We start from the raw sequence: 23,953 nt of genomic DNA, 5'->3' as shown, positions 1-23,953 counted from the left end.
CCATCTGTGGCTAAAATCTCCATAAACCCCATAAACAGTGTCCATAGCAGTATAAATAAGTAAACGTAGTGTGTTACCTGAGTCAGCCGGGCTGGATGCATGTTTGCCCGACTGATACTCAGCTCATTTTAGCTGTTCCCCGCACGTGTCATAGTGCGTGGGCGCTATACTATGTCGGCGCCGGTCTTAGCGTGCATACACGCAGGCACGTAGCATCCCTGAAGGAAGCACAGTAAATGCGCATGCGTCACCCAATGAAGGGGTGCGCATGCGCAATTCAGTAACAAATAAAATGCTGTATGTGCGCATGTATTTTACAGCAATCACATGGTCGTGTGCGTGCTGGTCCCGTAGGGGAAAAGATATATACGCGCATGCGTCGCCACAGGAAGGGGCGCGCATGCGCAAAAACCAAACCGGATTGATCTATATGCGCATATGTCAAATGATGGACAGCCTGCTGGCTGATACGTTGAGTTCATCACTTGAATGTAACAAGTTGAGCGCTATCGGTATGGCTAAACTGAATAATCCCATAGACTAATTTCTGAGGGGATCGTGAATTAATGGACATGAAAAAACATATATGTTTTTTCATGCTACGTGCCTGCGTGTATGCACGCTAAGACCGGCGCCGACATAGTATAGCGCCCACGCACTATGACACGTGCGGGGAACAGCTTAAATGAGCTGAGTATCAGTCGGGCAAACATGCATCCAGCCCGGCTGACTCAGGTAAGACACTACGTTACTTATTTATACTGCTATGGACACTGTTTATGGGGTTTATGGAGATTTTAGCCACAGATGGCTTTCATGTCACGGCCTAGCATATACATATTTCTTTTAGCAAAATCTGCACTTGAGAAAGGACCCGTGGTGGTCCGAAACGTGTCGTGCTATTTTTTCAATAAATCTACCATTTATTATTTCACCACTGTGTCGACTCTTGACTGTCACACAAGATTTACCAGTGAGCGCAGACCTCGACCTTCTAATACCCTAAAAATATAAGAATGGAACACTGGAACATGCATGGATTGCATATCCGGTCATTTGCATTAAGCCTATGAAAGAACCAGAATCCTCTATTAACTGCTCCCATGAGGCTAGCTGTTAACTGATTTCTATCTGGATTGTTCAGCTTAGAAGATGTTTATCACAGCATATATAATTGGCTAAATGAACTAGGAAAAACTGAAATCCGCCATAACGGTGTCCTTTTGGCATAGGATGAGTCACAGTGACTCAAAAACCTTTTTTCTGATGAATAGAATGGCATAGTAGTCTATACAAAGGAATACAGTAATAAAGTGTATACGGCACTGTATACATTTTTTTTACAATGGCAGCCTATTGCTGATGCATATCACTATCTGCCATGTAGTGCGTTAGTCGCAGCCTTCTGTAGAGATATAAGTCCTTCTGATATATACCTTTTACAGATGGTGAACAGCGGCTAAACTGGTAGTAGCAGCAGTTCTAGTCACCAAGATGTAATATATAAAGAAATAAAAACAACTGATATCATTATATCATTCATTATAAATGAAGTCATGGCATGTTTTTACTTATTGGTCAGTAGACAAGTTTCAAGGTTCATAAGAAGATGTGAAACACTGCTAAATATTTATCACTGTCAAAATGATCATGTCATCAATAATCAGCATGTCACCATCTAAGACTAAAATCATAAAAAAAGACATAGAAAAACAATTTGGCACATATAAGCCTTTCACCATTCATTGCCTTTTAACCACAGCAGTGGTACAGTAATCTGGAGCCTCCAATGTTAGTGTCCAGATCTCAGAAGACCCTCCTTTAGCGTGCATCTGATGATCAGATTACCCCCCAAAAAGATTCTGTAAATATTTGGTATCCTAATCAAAAATTTCCTCTCTCATGATATCGTGAAATCTTCAGGAGAACAACACTGTACACCACTGCCATGCTCACATCACTAGAGGACTAGATGACCAGATCAGTTCTGCAAGGTGTAGAAAATGTACTGCTCCTTGCCTGTGACTGAGGCACATGAGGTGCTAGACAATTTATTAGTGCAACAGCTTAGCAATCGGAAGCCACTTGTTCTGAAGAGATGATCTTCCCTTTCAATGTGAAGTTCTGCTGAGAGTCACTCTTCAAAATATCGAAATTCATTATTACACAATGGGTAGTGGTCTCCACTACAACATTATGTACATAATAAAACATGTGCATTTACTTTCCTTGAACCATTCCTCCACATACTTCCACTGTTAATGTTTCATAGTGTGGCAAGAACACGTGAGAAGGAAATGATTACAGTCAGCACTGTCTGCCCGACTCCAAATACCAAAGCTTGTAGGGGTGCCATGTTCTTTCCTGCAACTTGATAAATGCCTGCGACTGCTGCACCTGTAACAAAGGAAGGAATACATATTATCAATCAATATGAGGGCAGATGGTTCTAGAAAACTCTATCTATACTCACCCACCTGGAGGAACCAATGAAAGAAGAGACACCACTACATGTCAAATATCAGGTCTCTATTTCCTATCATTAATACCGCAGCATTATTAAAGGAGCCTGTCTAATTCCTTCAAAGTTTTTTTTTTTTTTTCTTTTTTACATGGCCTTTTTACATCATAATGGGGTTCTGGGTTCAAACTTGGCGAAGGGAATGTCTTCATGAACTTTGCATCTTCTCCTAGTGTTTCCATGTTTTTTTTTAAATGCACTCCAAAGACATAAATTAATTCTTGACTTTTAGACTGTAAGCCTCAATGGTGGGGCAATAGTGATAATCTTTGTATGGCCCAGTTAGATACATCATCTCTATATAAGGGTAATATTAATGAAAATGCTTGTTTTTCACTTACTTAAAGGGGTTGTCCAGGATATTTTGAAATCCTTACACTAATCTAAATACCCTCCCCCTCTTACTTTCTAAATAATAATAAATAATGTATATTTACCCATATCCCTGGGACGGTCATGTGACCCTCCAGGGACATTTACTGATAATGCGGTGACAATTAAATTCCCCATTTCCGGAAACGGATTGTCACTATTACTTCCCCCATTCACTTCACTCATACCTAGCCATCCACAGCTTCTGCCTCAGATTCCAGTCCAAAAAGTGAACTTACCCTGAGGATGTTTCTTTTCAGGTGGTGACACTGTGTGCCCAGATGCGGCTACAGCTAAATCCAGTCCCCTTTCACCAGTGCTGTCAGTTTGGGGTAAGTGTGACACTCATTAATTCCTAGCTGTGGTTTTACTATTGTCGCACAGTCAGGAATTAAAAGTGGCTAAAATTAAACCGCTTTTCACTTGCAAAAAAGTGAAAGTACCAGTGACCAGGGACTGGATGCAGCATCCAGGTACATCATGTGTCACTATCCTACTGACTCTGCCCTCAGTCACATACATTTATCTCTAATTGTAGGTTACACATGTACTACATTGCTTCTAATGGAAAACGCATGTATCCAGGCAAATAGCGGTAAACGTATGTCTCCGGGAGCACATTATGACAGCACGCCTATGTTACAGTATGTGGTATGGCTTTAGTGTAGGTGTCATCACTATTATAATTAGGTTGCCTACTCTTGATGTAACAAAAACCCATTTAAGACCCAATTAACATCTGCGTTCGGATTTCCGTTCGGGAAGTCCGCTTGGGGACACCCCTAACGGAAACCTAATCCGGATTAAAAAGCAGTTACCAGGGAAACCAAGTGGAAAGCACACGGACCCCATTATAGCCATAGGGTTCATGTGGTTTCCTTCGGTAACTACTTTTTAATGCATATAGGTTTCTGTTCATAGGGTTCCCAAGCGGACTTCCCGAATGGAAACCCAAATGCAGATGTCAACCGGCTGGGGCCCCATGTGGCATAGACACCGTGTTTTTTTTTTTATGCATCTATGTGAATCCAGCCATTAGGATGCAGAATTTAAAGTTCTATTAAATAATGTTTGGTTTATATTACAGTGAATTTCTTTGATATAATTAAAATATAGTTTAAAGTGATTATATGTGTATTCAGATACCGAATTGTGACGTTGGTACAGTATCTTAGAATTTAGGGCCCCACTCGAAAACTTGCCCAGGGCTCCATTTTGCCTAAAACAGGCCCTGTCTGTAAATCTATTCTGCAGTCATTCATCCTTCACAGTTTTTGTGTGAATTGAGATATTTCACTCTTCCTAAAGGTCAGAAGACATTTCAGAAAATCAGTGTTGCTGAAATCTGCTTATTTTTAGAAAAGGGGATTTTTTTTAGTTAATGCGTGAGTCACCAAGTTTAAGAATTCAGCTGTACAGAAGTTAAAAAAAACACTTCTTTCCAGAGCTTTATAAGTACAATCCACCAACTGCGAATGTAATATTAAATGCTCAAATGAAAACAGAGGATTATAGAAATATGATTCATTTCCCCTGAGAAAGGAATAAAGTACAGAACCTTGCAACCAATTTATCCAATCTTTCCAATCCCTCATTGTGGCTTAGCTACGATTACTGGCAGACTCCTTCTGGCAATGCGTTGTAGATTTTGCCCATAAAATTAAGGTGTTAAAAATAAGACACAGTTGTGTTATTAAAAAGGATACTTGTTCTGTATAACCCCTCACCATGTTAACTATTAGGACATGCTACTTGCTGTGAGATCCAATATTTAAGAGATTGGCCATGTTGGACATTTTTTTTAAATAACTGGCTCAATGAATGCTAAGCTCTGTCTTGGCACTGTGGACACGGGAACAAGGCAACAGCTGTAGAAAGTTTACATGTTCTGCCTTTGTTCACGAGTTACCTTTATGATCTCCTGTGTTCCAACAAAATCTTAATTGGCTTCTTATGAAAATATGCAGTATACATCTGAGCATCAAACAAGTATATATCCTCACTGAGCTTTTTCATGTATTTCAGTATACTGAATATACATGATCACTGTGTAAAGTGGTAATAACTGGAGCGTGCTTGGTATGCCACCACCAATATGGTATTCTTTAACAAATACTGTACAATCCCATTGTAATAACTGCCTATGTAACCAGAAAAACAAAAGAAAGGGGGAAAAAAGGAAAAGGGCGGTGGTATATCTTGGTGTATATTGTGTATTGATTTATTGAGTTACCTTTTAGCTTCAGCATCTAGTTGTAAATCATTTTCTATGATTTCTATTCTATATAGAGATATGTTCATGGATCCTCACTGTAACTTCTAATGTTTTGTCCACGTAATATAAATTTCAAGTGCAATGTAAAACTAGGTTTATACTATTGATTGAGCCTCTTTGTCCCAGATTCCACTTAAAATTGGGAAAAGTCCTGCAAGGAAAACTGGGCAGACTTTATTATAGTCTATGGGGTCCGCGGGTTTCTGCGTGTAACCCATTTCTGTCTGTGATAGGGTTTCTGTCTTTCGGGTCCCCAAGCAGACCCAAAGGATGGAAACCTGAACCTAGTATGAGACGTAAATGACACCCACTTTTGTACGTGTAATCTGTTCACAAATTATATGATGTTGTTGGTTGTTGGTGTCCATAGATTCTTTCTTTTTGCACAAAATCGCGCAGGTAAAAAGACCTGAAAATTGATACACGTGCTTTGCGCAAGTAAAATGGCAATGACTAAGTGGTTAGTAATTATTTTCAACTTTCTATATCCTGCTGAAACGTGAGAATCGAGATTTTTTTAAATTCTTTCAGATACAAATCATGTGGCTAAATCACTATAAGGGTGCATACACCATTATTTTGCGTATGGTTTGCTCAGGTTGTTCAAATAATTTTTTGCGTCTTTGTTCAGTAACACGTAAGGCTTTATCTTTATGTTGTTTTAATTTTTTGCAATATATATACACAGTGCCTTGTGAAAGTATTCGCCCCCCTTGAACTTTTTAACCTTTTGCAACATTTCAGGCTTCAAACATAAAGATATAAAATAAAAATTTTTTGACAAAGAATCAACAACAAGCGGGACACAATTGTGAAGTGGGACAAAATGTATTGGATATTTTAAAGCTTCCTGGTCCTATTTTGATACGCATATTATAACGTATCATTAATAGAGATGAGCGAGTCAGCCGATCCGAACAACACGCTCACATAGAAATGAATGGACGTAGACGGCACGCGGGGGTTAAGCGGCCGGCTGCCGTCAAAGCGGAAGTACCAGGTGCATCCATTCATTTCTATGGAGCGTGCTGTTCGGATCAGCTGATCCGAACAGTACTCGCTCATCTCTAATCATTAACTAAAACACTGACTGAATAAGGTATTTACTGTGTGTCTAGACAGGACTAAGAAGTAGAGACTAGCAGGGACCTAGTCAATGGATACAGCAGGGGACTAGAGTGCAGATAATGTATTGTGGGTAATAATCGCTTTCATTCTTTCACACATGACTTACTTGCATGTGAAAAGCTGCCATGTGACACATCAACGTGGCTGGTGAGAGTTTACTATAGAAATCTGCTATCCAGATGATATATTGTGTTACGATCACTGGTGTGAAAATGTCCAAACATAATTTAGTATACTTTCCTCCCGTGAAAAGCTTTTCAACTCATGATGAAAAAGAACACTATTAATGTTACTTTAATGGGTTTTATTTTCTTTTGATTAAATGTGGTGTGGACTGATGTCAGTGACAACATTGCATACATTTCCATTAACCTTTTACTGCCAAGGATGTATGTAAAACATTTTTACTCTAAAGGGGTTGTCCCATCACAAGGATCCTATCTATACTGCTTGTTAATGTGAATGTAAGACTTTTCCTAAATACATTGCTTCAGCAAAACTGCTTTGTTTGTCCACTATATTACTTTATTCATTTCTCTGTTGACACATCCCTTGACTTATCTGGTCATAAGTCAAGTGATGTATCTGCTGCTCTGAGGGGGGAGGGAGGAGGGGCTAAGTGCACAGGAGCGAGCCTGGACGGGGTAGTTTACACTTTGGGGGGGAAAAGGGGCCACCAATACAGACCCAGCATCCGCTGTAATAGAGAGGCGGATGCCGGGGAGTGTAGATGCCGGCACAGGTGCAGCCAGCAGCGGCAGGAGCGATGCTGCTATTCCGGAGGGGAGGGGGGGCGGAGGAGCGGAATAGCAGCATCGGTCCTGCCGCTGCTGGCTTCACCTGTGCCGGCATCTACACTCCCTGGCATCTGCCTCTCTATTACAGTGGATGCCGGATCTGTATTACATTGTGAGGGCTGTACGTCCGATGCCTAGTGCATCAGCAGCGCACACCCTGGTGCAGATGTGAACGTAGCCTAACAGCGCAATGCAAGGTCTAAGAAAGGATGCTAAGGGGGCGTTCATACAGGTAGTGTCCGCTCCTAGTGTCCATTCAAAATCTCGCACGAACATTAGGAGCGGACACTAGCTGTGTCCGTGACACTTTTCATTCACTTAAATGGCGATCGGGTGTGTTCTTTTGCACTCCGTGCCTGTCCTTAGCTGTCCGTTTGTAAAGATGTCCGACTTTTCAAGCGGACAGCAAAAACCTACATGTCGGGTTTTGCTGTCCATTTGAAAAGTCGGACATCTTTACAAACGGACAGCTAAGGAAGGCACGGAGTGCAAAAGAACGCACCCGATCGCCATTTAAATGAATGAAAAGTGTCACGGACACAGCTAGTGTCCGCTCCTAATGTTCGTGCGAGATTTTGAACGGACACTAGGAGCGGACACTACCTGTCGGAGAATGACGGTAGTATGAACGCCCCCTAAGACAAAACTTTAATGTCAACATATTCAATGGTACAGTACACAAATTGTAATAACTTAACTATTGTCAGTGATGTTTACAATTTCATTACACAATTTCAAGAACAATTTTACAGAAACACAGTAAGCTTTTTCTTAAAGCATAAAGTGATATAATGTAATTTTGCATATTAAAATGTACCTAATATTTCAGGATAAACTGTCATATTTATTATAGGAGTAACAACACTATTTCTGTCCCTTGCATGCCTTTTACATTTTTATCATTTTCCCTACTGCACATTCTAGCATAAATTTTGAGTTGCTCCTCAGCTGGTTTGTGGAGGCCAGCTGCTATCTTTTTTTATTTTTTTAAATCTATTTTTATGTTACAACTATGCTGATGGAGTGACCATTATATATATTATGGAGGGTGCACTAAGGAGTATATCTATATATATACTGTTGGGGAGCAATGGGGAGAAGAGAAGATGGGAAGAGTGATGGGGAGAAGAGATTATGTGAGGAGATACTGGGGGGGGCACTGATAAGAGCATTATATTGTGGGTTTGGGACACTGCTACTCTGCTTCATTCACACTGGGCATTCTGAGACTCCTGTTCTAGTTATCAGACACTTATAAATTATCCTGTGAAGCTTATTAGCTAAGGCAACTTTCACATCTCCATTGGAGATTCCTTTGCAGTGTCCTCTGAAATTCGGTGGAGGAAAAAGTCCTACACAGAGGACTTCTATTGCCGCCAGTTTCATTTAATGATGGATGCCTAATAGGTCCCATTGTAGTCAATGGAGTCCATCGGACTCTGTGTGTTACCGCTGTTTTAGTGATACACCAATCCATTGTTTTGGTCCATGCACCTGACCTGACGTGCATGTACATCAATGACTGGGAAAGGGTTATATATATATATATATATATATATATATATATATATATATATATATATATATGTTAAAAGCAGAGGCTCATTATTCTTCTTACTCTATAAAAATGACATCTATTTTCCTCAGTAGATGTGGTTCCAAATAGATGTTAACCTATCTAAGAATCCTGTAGGACCTTGTAATGTTATTGACAGACTTACATGTACAGCTATATATTTTTATATTACTCAAAGCATTTTATTGTTTTAGAAGTAATTAGTGTGGTTGTATGAAGGGTGTTATAAAGGTTATGATCCAGTTGCCGTTAGGGTTCAATCCATCAGGTTTCCAATGCTTTTTGACAAACAGAATAGCATGGTCTGCTGTGCTATTCTTTCCTGTAAAAAATTTTTTAAAATACATAGAAAGCTGATGGAAACTTGACAGACCCATTATAAGTCAAAGAGATCTGTCATCCATCATAATGAAATTCAAAGCACTAGTATGAACAGCATAATGGCTAATTTTTGTGGGACAAACTACCATTTAATATTCCATTAGATTGGAACACAAAAAAAACTGAATGGGATGAAATTAGAGAAAAACTGCATTTATGCCACATTCTCATGGGTTTTATTTTTTCGCAGTTCACTGTGCAGCCTAAATGACACGTTACTTATATTCTGCAGGTAAGCAGAATTACGGCAATACCAAATGTACAGTCTTTTTTGTGGGGATGTATAAGGAGTCTTTTTTGTGGGGCCAGATGTAATTTTTATTTGATGCTTTAATCGCTTTTCAAATAAAAGCAAAATGGTGAAAAAATGGTTCAGCTATTTTGAATTTTTTTGTGTGCGTTCACTATATCGGAGCAATATTTTTATATGTTTGTAATTCAGGCATTTTCAGACTTGGGGATACTTAGTGTGTTTGTTTTTCTTTGTATATTTATTTTTATATGTGTTTTAGTGAAAGGGTGGTAATTTTAAGTTTTATTTAATTAATTTTTTTAACTTTTTAAAACATTTTCTACTTTTATTTTTCAACCCTCAAGGGCTAAGACCCCAGGATGTCTAATCACAAATACAATACACTGCAATGCTAATGTATTGCAATGCGTTGCAAAATCACTGTAGTCCTATTACTGACTGCCTAGCAGGCTCTCCTCAACAGGCTCCCAGCTGTCATGATAATGTTTTGCCACCCCCACGGATCTCATTTTTGTGGAGTTAATTCTCACAATGTGTATGATACAGGAGAGAAACAGAGGTTATAGTGGCCACTCAGCTCCTGTACGGCAGCCATATTTAAAGACCCGACGTCTCTACTATGGTGGATGTCGAGAAGGGGTTAACCTTCTTTCTCGGTTCCTTTTTGCCTCATGTCACAGGCAAAATATATTACACAGGCAATATATATATTAAGAAATCTCCTTGGTGTGTGCCAGGAAATCTGCCTCATGTGACTCTTTGCAATCCAAGCAGCTGATACAGAAACTTCCCTATGGTTCCCTGTGAGTAGTAGGACAAAAGACTCATAAAGCTTCATCCCTTTGCCTATCTATGGCCGAAGATGGAGCAGCCCAGCAGAAGATTAATGGGAGCCTTTCAGCAAAAATGTGTTATAAACCTAATCACAGTACCTTGTAGAGGTAATTCTACAGTTTCCATATATGCCTCTATTATTCAGCTTTGGAGATCCATTTTCATTTAAACTGAAGTTTTATTAAAACCTTTTTGCAGGATTTCCCCCCCCCCCCTAGATTATACCTGATCACAGTCGATGTCAACAATTGTATATAAAGTGCATCAGTGTTTTCTACATATAGATGAAAAGTGCATCCCTATTAACATAGGGCAATGTGCTGATGATAATTTTGCATCTTCTATGCAGCATGTAAAATAGAATCAGCTGAAAAATGAGAATCTGCTCAACTGTCAACTGAATGGAGAAGACATTTAAATGGGGCATCAGCAATCCTATAAATTCTAGTTCCTGATAACTGGCTTGATCTGTTAGGGTGACCTAAGTGTAAGGTTTAATGCACACATTCCAATGAACATTGAGCAGGTGTCTTCTCAAGAGAACACACCAGAAGCCCCCATAGAGGTAAATACACCATGGAATGAGCTGTCGGATGTCAATCCGAGTTTCATCTGAGTGCATTCCACTGCAATCTTGGTCCCATGTAGGATAACACACTTGGTTGTGTGGCCATGGGGCATAAAGGACTTTTCAAATGAACAACTGAACACACAGATTTGTTATGCTTATACCTAGGTCAAAGAACCACATTGGTAAGAGACTATGATACAAAATATGGTTTAGTATTTCTTCCTTCACCAATCTCTAATATGTAATCTGTATAGTACAATGTCTACAATATAAGACTTACTAGTTATCATTGCTCCGGTGACAGAAACCAGGAAGCCAATGCTGACCAAGACCACACATATCAGCCTCCCCTGTTTGTGCCTCTGTAGCATGACAAACATCAGAACTCCTGCTGCTCCATGGACAAAGAGAGAAGAGAAGAGGGCCCACAGGAAAACCCAGTACCACATCTCTGAAAGAAAAGTAAGAAGTAAATAAGCAAGAGTTTCATGATGTCTTTTTCTAAAAGATGTCCAATTTAACTGGGAGGAAGAATTTGGGGCCAGAATTAGTATCATCTACCATCATTAACTATACTGTAGCCACAATATCATGGAAAAGGTACAATAGGAGAGAAGTATTATTTCATGCAAGCGACTCATCTTCATGAGTCAGTAACTTCTGCCTACTCTACGCCTATTTGTCATGGCATGTAGGTGAGAATACAGAGATCACATGGTACAGTGAAATAAAACTGCATAGAACAAACTGATGTGCATGAAGAAACTTTGCAAATGTTAACAATGAGCCTTTTTCCGTTTCCCGAGCAGGTTAATGGAAATTCTGTATCAGTGTCATTTTCTACTGACTTCCAGTGATAAGAGATAAAAAGACTTGCTGTTCCTTGATTCTAGAAAGTAAAAAACCAAAAGAAAGAATATAAAACATGTACAACATCTGCAGGAGAGGCCCAAAAATCTTCTACCTGAGTATAATTCAGACCTTTAGCACCTCAAGGACAAATGAAATGGTTGAGATAAAAATAAGAACGAATATACTTCTTTGTCTGAATTTTTGAGGAACAAAAACCAAACTTAATGATAACTATGCTATATCCTCTGTCCAGTATTGAAGTTACTGCATATAATATATCACACAATGGAATGCTCTTCTTGCTTTACCCACTACTTTAGGCCTCATGTATACGACTGTGTTTTTCACGGCTAGCACACTAGCCCATTAATTTCTATGCGTTCTTGCACACAACCATGTATTTTCACAGTCTGGTGTATGGAGCAGTGAGCAAAACTCAAGACAGGTCTTATTCCTGTCCATTTCGTGGACTGTGCTCACTGGCCGACGAAAGCAAGTATGGTTCACTGGTGGCACGTGGATGAAATCTGTGTACCATCCATGCCGGTTGATCATGGCCCGGTTGTGCACATGTTGCCTTAAACAGAAATGCAGATCATACACTTAAAGACAAAAGAAAATAGAGTGAATTTGTTCCTTTGGTTATACCCTTGATGTTATTTTTGTTCCAGTCCTGGAATTCTGTACTAAAATGTTTTCTCGTTTAGACATTTATGACATATCCACATGGTGCCATAAATATCTGATAGATGGGGTGACTCTCTCTGTTAGGAGCTATGGAACCAGTCAAACATAAGCATCTCTTTTATGGCTGGCTTTATGTAGCACTAAGATTATTGCACATACATGAAAAAGGATAAATACAATACTCATCAGTACTCATCAGAAGGATCAATACCCATGATTTGCACAGGAAATGTACTGTCAACTAGTGTAAAACTGAAAGTTATTAAAATTGCTTTCAATAAGTAGAATTCTTCCTTTACAAAAGTAACCTGTTATACACATACATGGACAAAATTTTTGGTACCCTTCCTCTAAGGAAAGAAAAACCTACAATGGCTATTAAAATAACTTGAAACTGACAAAAATATTCATATATTTAAGTTCACTGAAAATCATCTAATGAAAATCAGACATTGCTTATGACAAAAACGATGGTTCCCTTAACATAATATTTTGTTGCACAACCTTTTGAGGAAGTCACTGCAGTCAAGTCATTTCTATAACTTTCAGTGAAACTTCGGCCCCTGTCCATGGGTATTGTCGGCAACCACTCGTGAGCAAACTGCTCCAGTTGTCTCGGGTTTGAAGGGTTCCTTTTCCAGATGGCATGTTTCAGCTCATTTATCAGATGTTTAATAGGATTTAGGATAAGGGCTCATAGAAGGCTACTTCGCAATAGTTCAACGCTTCACTCTTATTGGGTGTTTTTATCTGTGTGTTTTATGTCATTATCTGTTGAAGGACCCATGACCTGCGTCTGAGACCAAGCTTTCAGACAATGCTAGCACATTTAGCTCCTGAATGCCTTGATACTCTTTGAGAATTTAGTATACATTTCAGATTCAAGAAACCCTATGCCAGATGCAGCAAAGCAGCTCCAAAACATAACTGAGCTTACTCCATGTCTCACAATAGGTATGATTTTCTTTGTATGCTTCATGTTTACATCTGTGAACATAGAACTGATGTGACTTGCTGACATGACATGATATGGTTTCCTCCTCGGTCTTCTTCCAGTAAGTCCACTTATGCAGAAACAGCGATGGATGGTGCAATCCAGCACTAATCAACTCTGATCTCTTCGGAAGTTGATCTGAACTTTTTGGTTACCATCTGTTTTATATGTCTCTTCAATTCTTCAGAAATTTTCCTAAGGCATCCACATCCAGAAAGGTTGGCCACAGTCTTGTAGACGTTAAATTTCTGAATACTATTTGTAACCGTCGTAGCATCAAGATGTTTGAAGATCTTATAGCCTTTGCCTTTAACATGTTTGTCTACACTTTTCTCTCTAATGTCCTGAGACAATTCTCTCTTTAGCTCTCTTTGGTCTATGTTGAGTGCGGTACATACCATGATACCAAACAGCACAGTGACTATATCTCTGATTTTCAGTAAATTTAAATGCGTTAATACTTTTGTTAGTTTTCAATTATTTCAGTGACCATTGTGTGTTTTTCTTTCTTTAATGGAAGGGTTCTAACAATTTGGCCATAGACAGATAGTAAAATAAGTATTGAACACGTCACCAATGTTCTAAGTAAATATATTTGTAAAGAGGGTATTGACATGAAATTCTCTCCTGAAGTTGGTAACAGCCCATCCAATCTGAACAGGCAAAGAAATCACACCATAGATGTCCATAAATTAAGTTATGTGTAATAATGGGAGGAAAAGTATTGAACATGCTTAATAAAATGTATTTAATACTTTCTACAAAAGCCTTTGATGGTGATTAGTTTCCAGACACCTCCTGTATGGAGAATTTAGTGGCATACATTGCTCAGGTGGGATTTTGGCCCATTCTTCCACACAAACACCCTTGAAATCCTGAAGGTTCAGTGGGCTCCTTCTATGAACTCTGAGCTTTAGTTCCTTCCATGGATTTTCTATTAGATTCAGGTCAGATGTTTGGCTGGGCCATTCTAGCAGCTTTATTTTCTCCTAAGGGCTAGTTCACACGTGGGCAAGGAGGCGCATTTTGACAGTGGATTTCGCCTCAAAATCCGCCTCCATACAATGGTGGTCTATGGAGACCACTAGCGTTCTTTTTTCCGCTAGCGTCATGTTGCCGCTAGCTGAAAAAAGAAGTGAGCTGCCCTTTCTTCAGGTGGATTCAGTGAGCCGCGGCTTCCGCCTGGCAGCAGCAACCTCCGGAATCAGCCCATTCATTTGAGACGACTCAGGAGGGTGACGCCGCGACTGCGACGATCGTGGCAGGCGGGTTTTGACCGTCCCCACCGCCCCCCGTGTGAATGATCTCTTGAGGTTCATTCACAAGGAGGAAAATGGCGCTTTATTTGGCGCTAAATTTTGAGCGCTGAAAAAAAAGCCTCACATTGACTTCATTGGGTGCCTTAACTTTTTTTTTCACTAGCGGAATTTCGTCTAGCGGAAAATTCCTCTAGTGGAAAAAATAGGTAGCAGAACCCATTGAAATCAATGGGAGGCTTTTTTTTAAGCGCTGAAAATTCAGCGCCAAAAGAAGCACCATTTTCCTCCATGTGAATGGACCCCAAAGCAATTGAGCGTTTCCTTGACTGTGTGTTTGGGATCATTGTCTTGCTGAAATGTCCACCCTTTTTTCATATTCATCATTCTGGTAGTTGACTTGATTTTTATCAAGAATGTCTTGGTATATTGGTTAATTTACTCCTCTAGAAAAAACGGTGAAAAAGTCCGCACTGCATCCGATGTCCGTAAAATTTAACTTTTAATTAAACATCTTAAAATGAAGTTACAAAATCAAAGAAGTGGCAGTAAGAAAACATACAAAAGTGGTTTAAAAAAGGAAAAAACCCTGCTGGCCTATGCGTTTCAGGATGTTCTACCCCTTAGTCATAGCTTGTCTAATACACATGTACCTTCAGTCTTATGTCCGTCAGGAACGTTCTTCTCCACAGCAGCGCCTATCGCGCTGTACAGTGGGTGGGAGCGGGGAGGAATTCAGCGCACTGCCGGCTTTCCAGCAGTATATAGAACTGCCTGTGCCCAAATCAGTGAAAGGTCCTCTTTAAAAAGATTTTAAAAAATGTAAAAAACAAAAGACGAATTAAAGTGGAACTAAACATTTCCTTTTTTTGCCATAAATCCAGGGTTTATTACAAACAAACTTTGTAATATACTTTATATAAGATAAGTGCCTGTTTCTTCACTTATTTGCCTTCCTGTCACTGATCATATCTACACAATAAAACTCTATAGTGTGTTCTGTATCATTTCCAGATATATCACTGGTTGAAAACACAGGTGGGATGTGAATATGTATAGCTGCATATAGATATCCAAATCCCAACTGTGTTTTTCTCCTCTTTTATATGACACCAAAATGAAGATTCTATGTTTTATAATGTCTGAGATATTACTGTTTCAAGTGACCCTCCCATATTAAAACATAAAAAAACTGTATACATTTGTTATAGCTGTAATTGTGCAGAATAAAGGCAAAATGTCATAGTGCACAATGAAAAGTATCAAAACAAAGCCCTTAAAAATGATGCAATTGTGGTTTTATTCAGCTCCACCCCATTCAGAATTTTTCTACCATCATATTCTATGGAATATTAATGATGCCATTACAAAGTATATTTTGCCCTGCAAAAATAAACCCTCCTACAGTTATGCAAAGGGAAAAAAGGAAAAGTTCTAGATTTTAGCAGGGAATAAAAAACAAAAATGCAAAATAGCTGTGGTTGGAGGGGGCTCACTGTAATGTAAGTAGCTTGCTTTATAGAGATTTATTTTGATAAGTATCCGAATAAGTAGTTTTAGTCTCGGTTGATAACAAGAGTCTAGACATCCAGTCTATTATAAAACTAAAACATATGCTGAAAAATGTATGATACAGCATGAGTCACCTGTTATTTCTGCCTAAATGCTGAAGAAAAATATTCTTCCTCTTCTCAGATAAGTTCCCTAAACCAATGACTAAATTTGAAGTGTGCTTCCTCCTTACATTGAACGTCATTCTGCAAAGCTTGAAGTAACGTGTTCAGGGTGATATCTTTCTTCAGTTAGGCCTTATTCACATGTACACTTTTAGTGGACATCTGATGTTTGTGTTAATGACAGACAGGACATGATAATGATGATGATGTGATGTCCCTTGTCAATCTGTTTTCACATCTGTCAAATCATCCCTTTTTTTCAAAGTTTTTCTGTCTATCAATCTCATTGGCTAAATGTGATGATTTGTTATAGAGGTGGTCAGGACCAGAAAATAATAGATACTGATGACCTATCTACAGGATAGATCATCAGTATCAGATCGGTGGGGGTCCAACACCTAGACCCCCTTCCAATCAGCTGATTCTGGTGCCGGAAGTCATATACTTCTCATACGGCCAGAAGAAGCCCTGCTCCTATTCGAATGAATGGGAGCAGAATTGCAGTTCCAGTCGCCACCATTACAGTGTACACTATACAGATTCAATGTAGAGGTGGCAACTGAACTGCAGCTGCATTCCATTCACTTGAATATGGCTTGTACGGGCCAATACTATTGATCCTGAACATAAGCATGAACCTGTGATCAATAGATTCCTTTTCACATAGACTGCAATACAACTGTATTACAGTCTATGGGAGAATCATTGTATAATTATTAAGGCCTGCTAAAAGGGGAGGGGGCGCAGCTTAGGCACTGAAATAAGGGAAAAGTCTCCTGTATATTAATATGTATGAGACCTTTTTAATTGCATAAAAATACTTTTACAACCGTTATTGCAACCTCTCGCTATGTCCCATAATCCCATGAGTTTGTATACCTACACATACAGGATAACCAGGGAACCAGGGCTGTGGAGTAGGAGTCAGAGTTGTAAAAACTCTAATTGTGGTTAGCACTGCAGCCTTGCAGTGCTGGAGTCCTGGGTTCAAATCCTGCCAAGGACAACATCTGCAAGGAGTTTGTATGTTCTCCCCGTGTTTGCGTGGGTTTCCTCCGAGTACTCTGGTTTCCTCCCACACTTCAAAGACATACTAAAAGGGAATATAGATTGTGAGCCCTGTATGGGACAGTAACTGTCAATGTCTGTAAAGCGCTGTGGAATATGATGGTGTTATAAAAATAAGCATTATAAATAATAAATAAATAATGTATAATTAGATGCATAATTTGTTGCATATTTACTTCCATAGGAATTCAAGTCGAGTCTTGCTGTGGAAAAAGAACTATACGTCCCTAACATATAAACAGCAACCTCCTTGCTTATTGCCCTATATTCATCCTATGTCACTAAAGGGCTTTCAGCCTAATTCTGGCCACAAAGTGGCTGTACCTATCAGATGAATGTCTACCAAACCATTGGGACAGGCATTGGGATCTGTATGGGGGTGTTTCCATTCTTCCTTCTGCAGGAGTAAGACAGATCTGGCATGACTTTTGGATATGGGATGTCCCTCACTCCTTCCTAAAACCACCCAAACTACAGTAAATTTTGACTTTGGAATAAATGCACAAAACACTTTATTTTGGGTGTCAAAATGGCCACAGCTTTATTAAACTCACAAAAGTAAAATAATCACAGAAGGAGTCAGGTGACGTGCTAGACCATTGGGATTCACAAATACTGTGTGATCTCCAGCTGTCTGACATACAGCACCCGGCCAGACAGCAAGAAATAAATAAAGGGGGCGGCAATTCTAGCAGAGCCAGTACACTTTAAGGGCACCAACGACCCTTAACCACTGTGCCCGCCCCTGGATGACGTTACTATTATGACATCTTTCAGGCTGGCCATTTCCAAAGCTCAGCCTGTTCACCACCATGAGGTTTAACCTCCTCTATAAGTCCACAATAACTTGCCTGCAACTTCCACCTGACTCCTCAACCGCCACAGAAGAGGCCATTTGACACCTTAAATGGATTTGACCGCCACCAAACTGATTAGGAATGCACTAGCCTTTAGAAACCTTATATACTACAAGTCCTCATTAGAGATGAGCGAGTAGTGAAATATTCGAGATTCGATATTCGTTTCGAGTAGAGCCTCAATATTCGACTACTCAATATTCGACTACTCTGCATCTCTGATGTAGCAGAGCTGAGTGTGAAGCAGGGTTCAGCGGTTCTCCGGTGTAGCAGCGGATCTCCGGTGTAGCAGTGCTGGCCATGCGCTCAGCTTGGCTGCATCTCCGGAGTAGCCAAGCTGAGCACACAGCCAGCTCTGATTCATCTCCAGTGTAGCAGTGCTGGCCGTGTGCTCAGCTCGGCTGCATCTCCGGAGTAGTCGAGCTGAGCGCACGGCCAGCACTGCTACATCTCGGCATAGGAATGCATTGACCAGCGTTGATTGGCCGAATGCCATACAGAGTACAGCATTGGGCCAATCAACGCTGGTTCTGCCGGAAGAGGCGGAGTCTAAGGTCGGTCCACAGTAGTCTCCATTCTGGTCCGATCTTAGACTTCGCCTCCTCACAGACGAGCCTCCGGCAGAACCAGCGTTGATTGGCCCAATGCTGTACTCTGTATGGCATTCGGCCAATCAACGCTGGTCAATGCATTCCTATGGGAAAAAGTCAGCTCGCGCATATCGCAAGCTGACAGGGATCCCGACGTAATACAGTGACTTGGGCATGTTAGATGCCCCCAGACGAGTCGAAGAGTGGGATCCCCTGAAACAAACATTTTTTCCCCATAGACTATAATAGGGGTCGATATTCGTTTGAATAGTCGAATATTGAAGGGATATTCGAAACGAATATCGAATATTTTACTGTTCACTCATCTCTAATCTCTAATGGTAATCCATATACTTATCTGGATACAGACTGTAAATGCTCCTAAGGGCTCGTTCACATCTGCGCCCGGTCTCCGTTCTGCAGGTTTCTGTTTCCTGCACAAAACAGAGCCAGGAGACGGAAACCTGCAGTACTCTTTCATACCCATTCATTTGAATGTGTTTGAAAGATGTCCGGCCATGAGCGGCGGTGAGCGTTTTATGCTCTCCGCCGCAAAACCGTTTTTTTTAAATCGGACACAGAGTCGGACATACAGTACTCTGTGTCCAATTTAAAAAAAAAAAAACAGTTTCGCGGCAGAGAGCATAAAACGTTCAGCGCCGCTCACGGCCGGACCCGGTCTGACAGGTTTCCGTCTTCTGCATGCAGAAGACGGAAACCACAGAACGGACTGCCGAACGCTAGTGTGAACCTAGCGTAAGTCACCGGCTACACATGAAGACTAAGAAATACAATAATCCTGTGCAGTTTTTGTCTGATATCCATTGACTAAATGTGTTGGACAGTAATACAGAGGTCATAAATAGATCATTAGACGCCATATAAAGGAAGGGGAAATAATAACACAAGCACTTAACTTTTCCCAATACAAATCCCTTCTTGTTGAGGTGGAGGTCCTTGGAGCTACAAAAATTTGGCCGCCAATCTGTTCCACCACACCAAATTACCCCCAGCCGCAAGCACTGGCTCAGGGGCACCATAACACCAAGAATGGCAGTTTTACCACATATAATAACCCACTCCCCGGAACGCCACCCAGCAGGAGCCCAGAGACCAGTCAGACGAAGATAAATTAATCCTAGGGGAAACTAACCACCATGTTTTCCCACCTCTTACAATTTCAACCAACTCCAAGAACCCCCCACCAATGAAAAATAACCTGCATACGGTATAGCCAGTATACACAGTATGACCTGTATACAGCCCCGAGAAATTATATAGAAATTATTAACTTTAACTTATCCCCAGCATGATCAGTATTGGCAGAGCTAATGTCTGTAGTAAATACATGAGGGAACTCACACCATTGTTGTGTGAGGTGATAAACCCTAGTATTATAGTCCCTGATACAGCAGACATGCTTCATCCAGGTCTTGTGATGAGAGAAAGAGGATGAAGATGGATGAGACACGAAGTGACATCTATTCCTAAACTCTTCCCTCATTACAGTAACGCACTAAGCACTATATACTCCTAAAGCTGAGTATACTCACATATACTCTTAAAGCTGAACCAGTCTGTATAAATCTACACAACTACTGCACGAAGAAGAAACTGCAGGAGTTATTGGTTCCCCCATCCCAAAGTCATGTTCCCCTTTGCTGATGTCTCTGAGGGTGTCTTTCTTTATTTCAACATGTCTGATACTTTGTTCTTAGGGAAGATAACCCATCACCTGAGATTCTGGCAGTGGCCTTTCTTCTTCTCATTTGCATGCTTGCCTGAGGTCTATGATCACCTTTACTATAAGCTGAGGTCTGCAATCACTATGACTTCCCCATGATCATAGACCCAACATTCTTGCTTATTTCAATAGGAAGCGGGACATAAGTAAGAAGATACTCCAGCAGCTGCCTATTTTGAAGACAAACAAATAGTGAAATCCAAGATGTGCAATACTTAGTATCCCTAATGCCTGCCTTCTGGAGACAGGTTCCCCGCAAACACATTAGCTGATCTCAAGGAAATTTGGTGGGTTCATCTAACATTAATCTTCTTCACAGCTTTATGGGATTTCCTTAGGCTAGGTCTTAAATATCAAATCATTGTTGGGTCGGTCGCCTGTCACCCCGCCGATCAGCTGTTCCTGGAACTCTCCAGCATTACAAAACTAAAGTGAGCGGCTGAGCTGTTAGCAGAACACTACATTATATAGTTCTGCCACCAAAGGTGGGACTGCTGCGTGCTGGATATCCATCAATCTGAAGACTTATCCTAAAGATGGCTCATCAATATGAAAAATGTATCAAATCCTGGAAACCCCTTTATTGCTTACAATATCTGAATACTGACCGCTCAAGCTGCTCAATCTAGTAAGGTTAGTTAATAAGAGGCCTACTTTGTATGCACTGAGCCTGTTAGTAAAGATAAAGGGACCTTGTTGGTCCTAAATACCAACAGTCAATGCCAGTGCTGCGGACAATTCCAAATTCCAAGGGGTGTCTATTTTTTGGCTGGTGAAATGGAGACTCCACTATCCAGGGGATAGCTTTAGTGTCATCATAAGACACCAGTATTACAAGTGTCCCCGGACAGGGAGGGCCCTGTTAAATGTATTGTATGTCTATCCACATAAGAATCCCACAGGCTCCTGGAGTTACCTCAAGTCTACATTTATATGTCCAAGAAGCCATGTCTTCACTTATCCTGGCCTGTGACTTGGACATCATTCATATGGGACAATTGGAGCTATGGAGTCTCATTGCTTTGTATAATGGAGAGGCCTGGGTAAATGTATGGGTGAAGTGACAATGGATGACGTGGGCTGCTTATGGGGTGACAGTAGTTGTCACAGACGAGGCCCGGTACATGGACCACTCACCGGTCAGGGTCCTCAGCACCGTCCCGTGTGCCCACAGGCTCAGCACTTGCTGCACCGACAGGTTGATCATTGACAGGTCCTCCTTCTCCGCCTTCATTGTGCTCCTCAGCCGGCAAGGTGCTGGGGGAAGAGGGAGACGTGTGGGTCCCGGGGCTCCCAGGCAGCTGCTCCTCCTCCTCCAGAAGCAGCACAAGGAGCTCAAGCAGCAAGAGGCCAAGCAGCGATGGCCTGGGGATGAGCGGAGGGCACAGCTGGACCGAGGAGGAGAAGCAGCCTCGCAGGGGAGACATTGAGGAAGAGGGCTGCTGCTGCCAGGCGCTCCCTAGCCTGGCTCGACTAGCTCTTTTTGGCAGCCAGTGAGGTGCTACCGTTGTGGGCAATGAGCTGCCACAAACCCTGTACTGCTGTGTGTGCACTGCACGGAGCCGAGCAGCCAAGCTGCATCCTCCAGCACCATCATCCCCATCAGATGTCTCCTCCTCCCCCTCATCATCATCATCACCCCAGTCACCATCATCATCCTGGAGGAGGAGACTGCGTGGCTGGGATGCAGCACTACACAGTGGAGGAGGCATCGCTGTGCTGCTGGCTGCTCCTACCACTCTGGTGAGGGTGAATGTGCCTGCTATACAGCGACCTCTGCCACTGGATGAAGGAACATTGACTGGGCAGCTCCAGAGAGGATACAGCCCTCCTTTCTTCACCTCTATATGGATATGCACTAAGCTCACAACAACCTTCTCACTGCCTAATGTGTATATTGTGGCTACAGATCAGTATAGTGCTCTGCAAAGTATTGGCGTTATGGAAATGTGGACTGGTACTTTGTAAGGTTAAATTCAGGGTGATCATCCTGTGAATATTGTACACTGGGTGTGGTAGTACCAGAATCAATAGTTGAAAAAGTAGGGTAACCCCGACAAAAAAATAATAAACCTGAAACGTAACTTTTATTAGTATCAATAAAAGAACCAGATCCCTCTAAAATGAAGTAGGAAGGCTCCTATATTGTGTGAGACCTAATTGTGACATTCGCCTATCTGGAGAGAGGGCAGGATAGAGTCCAGTCACTCAGACTTACTCATTAACACATTGAGTGCTGTGTGCATCTGTGTGTGAGACTTCATGTATAATAGCCTTCCTCCACATGGACATAAATCAATGTCTCCACCAGACAGATAAAGTAGTCAATATAATCCCCAGCTCCAGAATTGTGTATTGTCCAAAAGTGCCTCTTATGCTAGAAATAGAGCAAGTAGCAGGAGAGACATTCGCTACAGCAGTGCAGCTGGTCAGACTATTAGCTGTGTCATATACTTCCCTACCCCCACGATCAGCTGCTAAAGCTTATAGAATGAATTCAATAGGGGGAAACACAAAAGGCAGAACCGCAACTAAAGATCTCTAGGGAGTGAGATGTGTATAAGTCAGTCTCCGCTGCCTGAGCACCCCCGGGTGGAAATAGCTCTATGTCAGAGGCGAACCATTGGGGTGGGGGTGGGGCAAGGGACACACTTCACCTAGTCTGCATGATATCAATTGCGCTCAGTTTTCTGGGTTTAAATAGCCCCTGTCTTGGGCTAGGTCCTGTTAGGCTTATCCATATAATTGCACAGTATATGTGTTTAGCTCATAAATCATGTTCCCACAGCCAGGTCACTTAGCGGCCAAGTAGGTTCCTTCTTGCATTTGTGGTGGGATTGCCCTCCGATTCGAGCCTTCTGGACGGTGGTATTTCACTTCATGTCCACCATAGCCGGTTTTGATATTAGTCCTTCTCCTAGTCTTGCCCTATGCTTTTAAGATTCTGGTAGTTTTCCCTCGGAGATGCAGGTCATTCTGGGGCAGATTGTGCTAGCAGCTCGGACCATGATCGCTCGTTAGTGGAAGTCTGCTCTTTGCTTAACCGTAACTGAATTACTCCACCATGTTGATTTAGCATGCACCTTGGAACGTATGTTGGCCAATAAAACCCATACTTACGCCAAATTTCGAGCCTAATGGTCCCTTTGGATCTCGTATAGGGAGTCTAGTAAGGTAGCTCTTTCTCTTCGGCCTCAGGCTGACCCCATGGGGACCCCTTAGATCATTATCTATTTGCTGTGCCGTTATCCCAGGTGGCTTCATTTTCTTTCTTTTCTTTTTTTTTTTGCTGTATCCCGTGTTTCTTTTGTATTGTGCTCAGGTATGATGCTTCTGATATTGTTTGGTTTTCTTGTTCTCTTTTGTTTCTATCTTGTCTCTCTTACTCTTTCTTTTCCCTATTCCTTTCCTGTGCCTCTCTGGCTATGTTCCCTTCTTAACTCTCTTTCCAAGCTTCTGCCTCTCTTCGTTTTGCTTTGTGGTTCTTTTCCTCTTTTTTTGTCCTCTCGTAGAATTGGTGT

General features: G+C 41.3%; 1 protein-coding gene across 1 annotated transcript; it reads right to left on the bottom strand.

The window, feature by feature from the left end:
* Window positions 1-1,481: 1,481 nt before the first annotated feature.
* Window positions 1,482-22,110, bottom strand: TMEM170B (transmembrane protein 170B). The gene is made up of 3 exons (XM_075270862.1): window positions 21,570-22,110; window positions 10,989-11,159; window positions 1,482-2,397 (listed from the first exon to the last, which is right to left on the bottom strand). The coding sequence occupies exons 1-3, from the start codon at window positions 21,664-21,666 to the stop codon at window positions 2,267-2,269; spliced, it is 399 nt and encodes a 132-aa protein (XP_075126963.1). The 5' UTR covers window positions 21,667-22,110; the 3' UTR covers window positions 1,482-2,266.
* Window positions 22,111-23,953: the final 1,843 nt, after the last annotated feature.

The sequence above is a fragment of the Leptodactylus fuscus genome, chromosome 4, assembly GCF_031893055.1.
Source record: "Leptodactylus fuscus isolate aLepFus1 chromosome 4, aLepFus1.hap2, whole genome shotgun sequence".
NCBI lineage: Eukaryota > Metazoa > Chordata > Amphibia > Anura > Leptodactylidae > Leptodactylus > Leptodactylus fuscus.
The sequence above is the reverse complement of the archived record's forward strand: the minus strand, read 5'-3'. Positions and strand labels throughout refer to the sequence as shown.

What these genes read in the sequence shown, in the direction of transcription:
- TMEM170B (XM_075270862.1), bottom strand. Translation starts at nt 21,666, where the DNA reads ATGAAGGCGGAGAAGGAGGACCTGTCAATGATCAACCTGTCGGTGCAG. An exon ending in GGTGCTGAGGACCCTGACCG is followed by an intron (nt 11,160 to 21,569) that starts GTGAGTGGTCCA and finishes CTTTTCTTTCAG; the next exon opens with AGATGTGGTACTGGGTTTTC. An exon ending in CACCGGAGCAATGATAACTA is followed by an intron (nt 2,398 to 10,988) that starts GTAAGTCTTATA and finishes CCTTTGTTACAG; the next exon opens with GTGCAGCAGTCGCAGGCATT.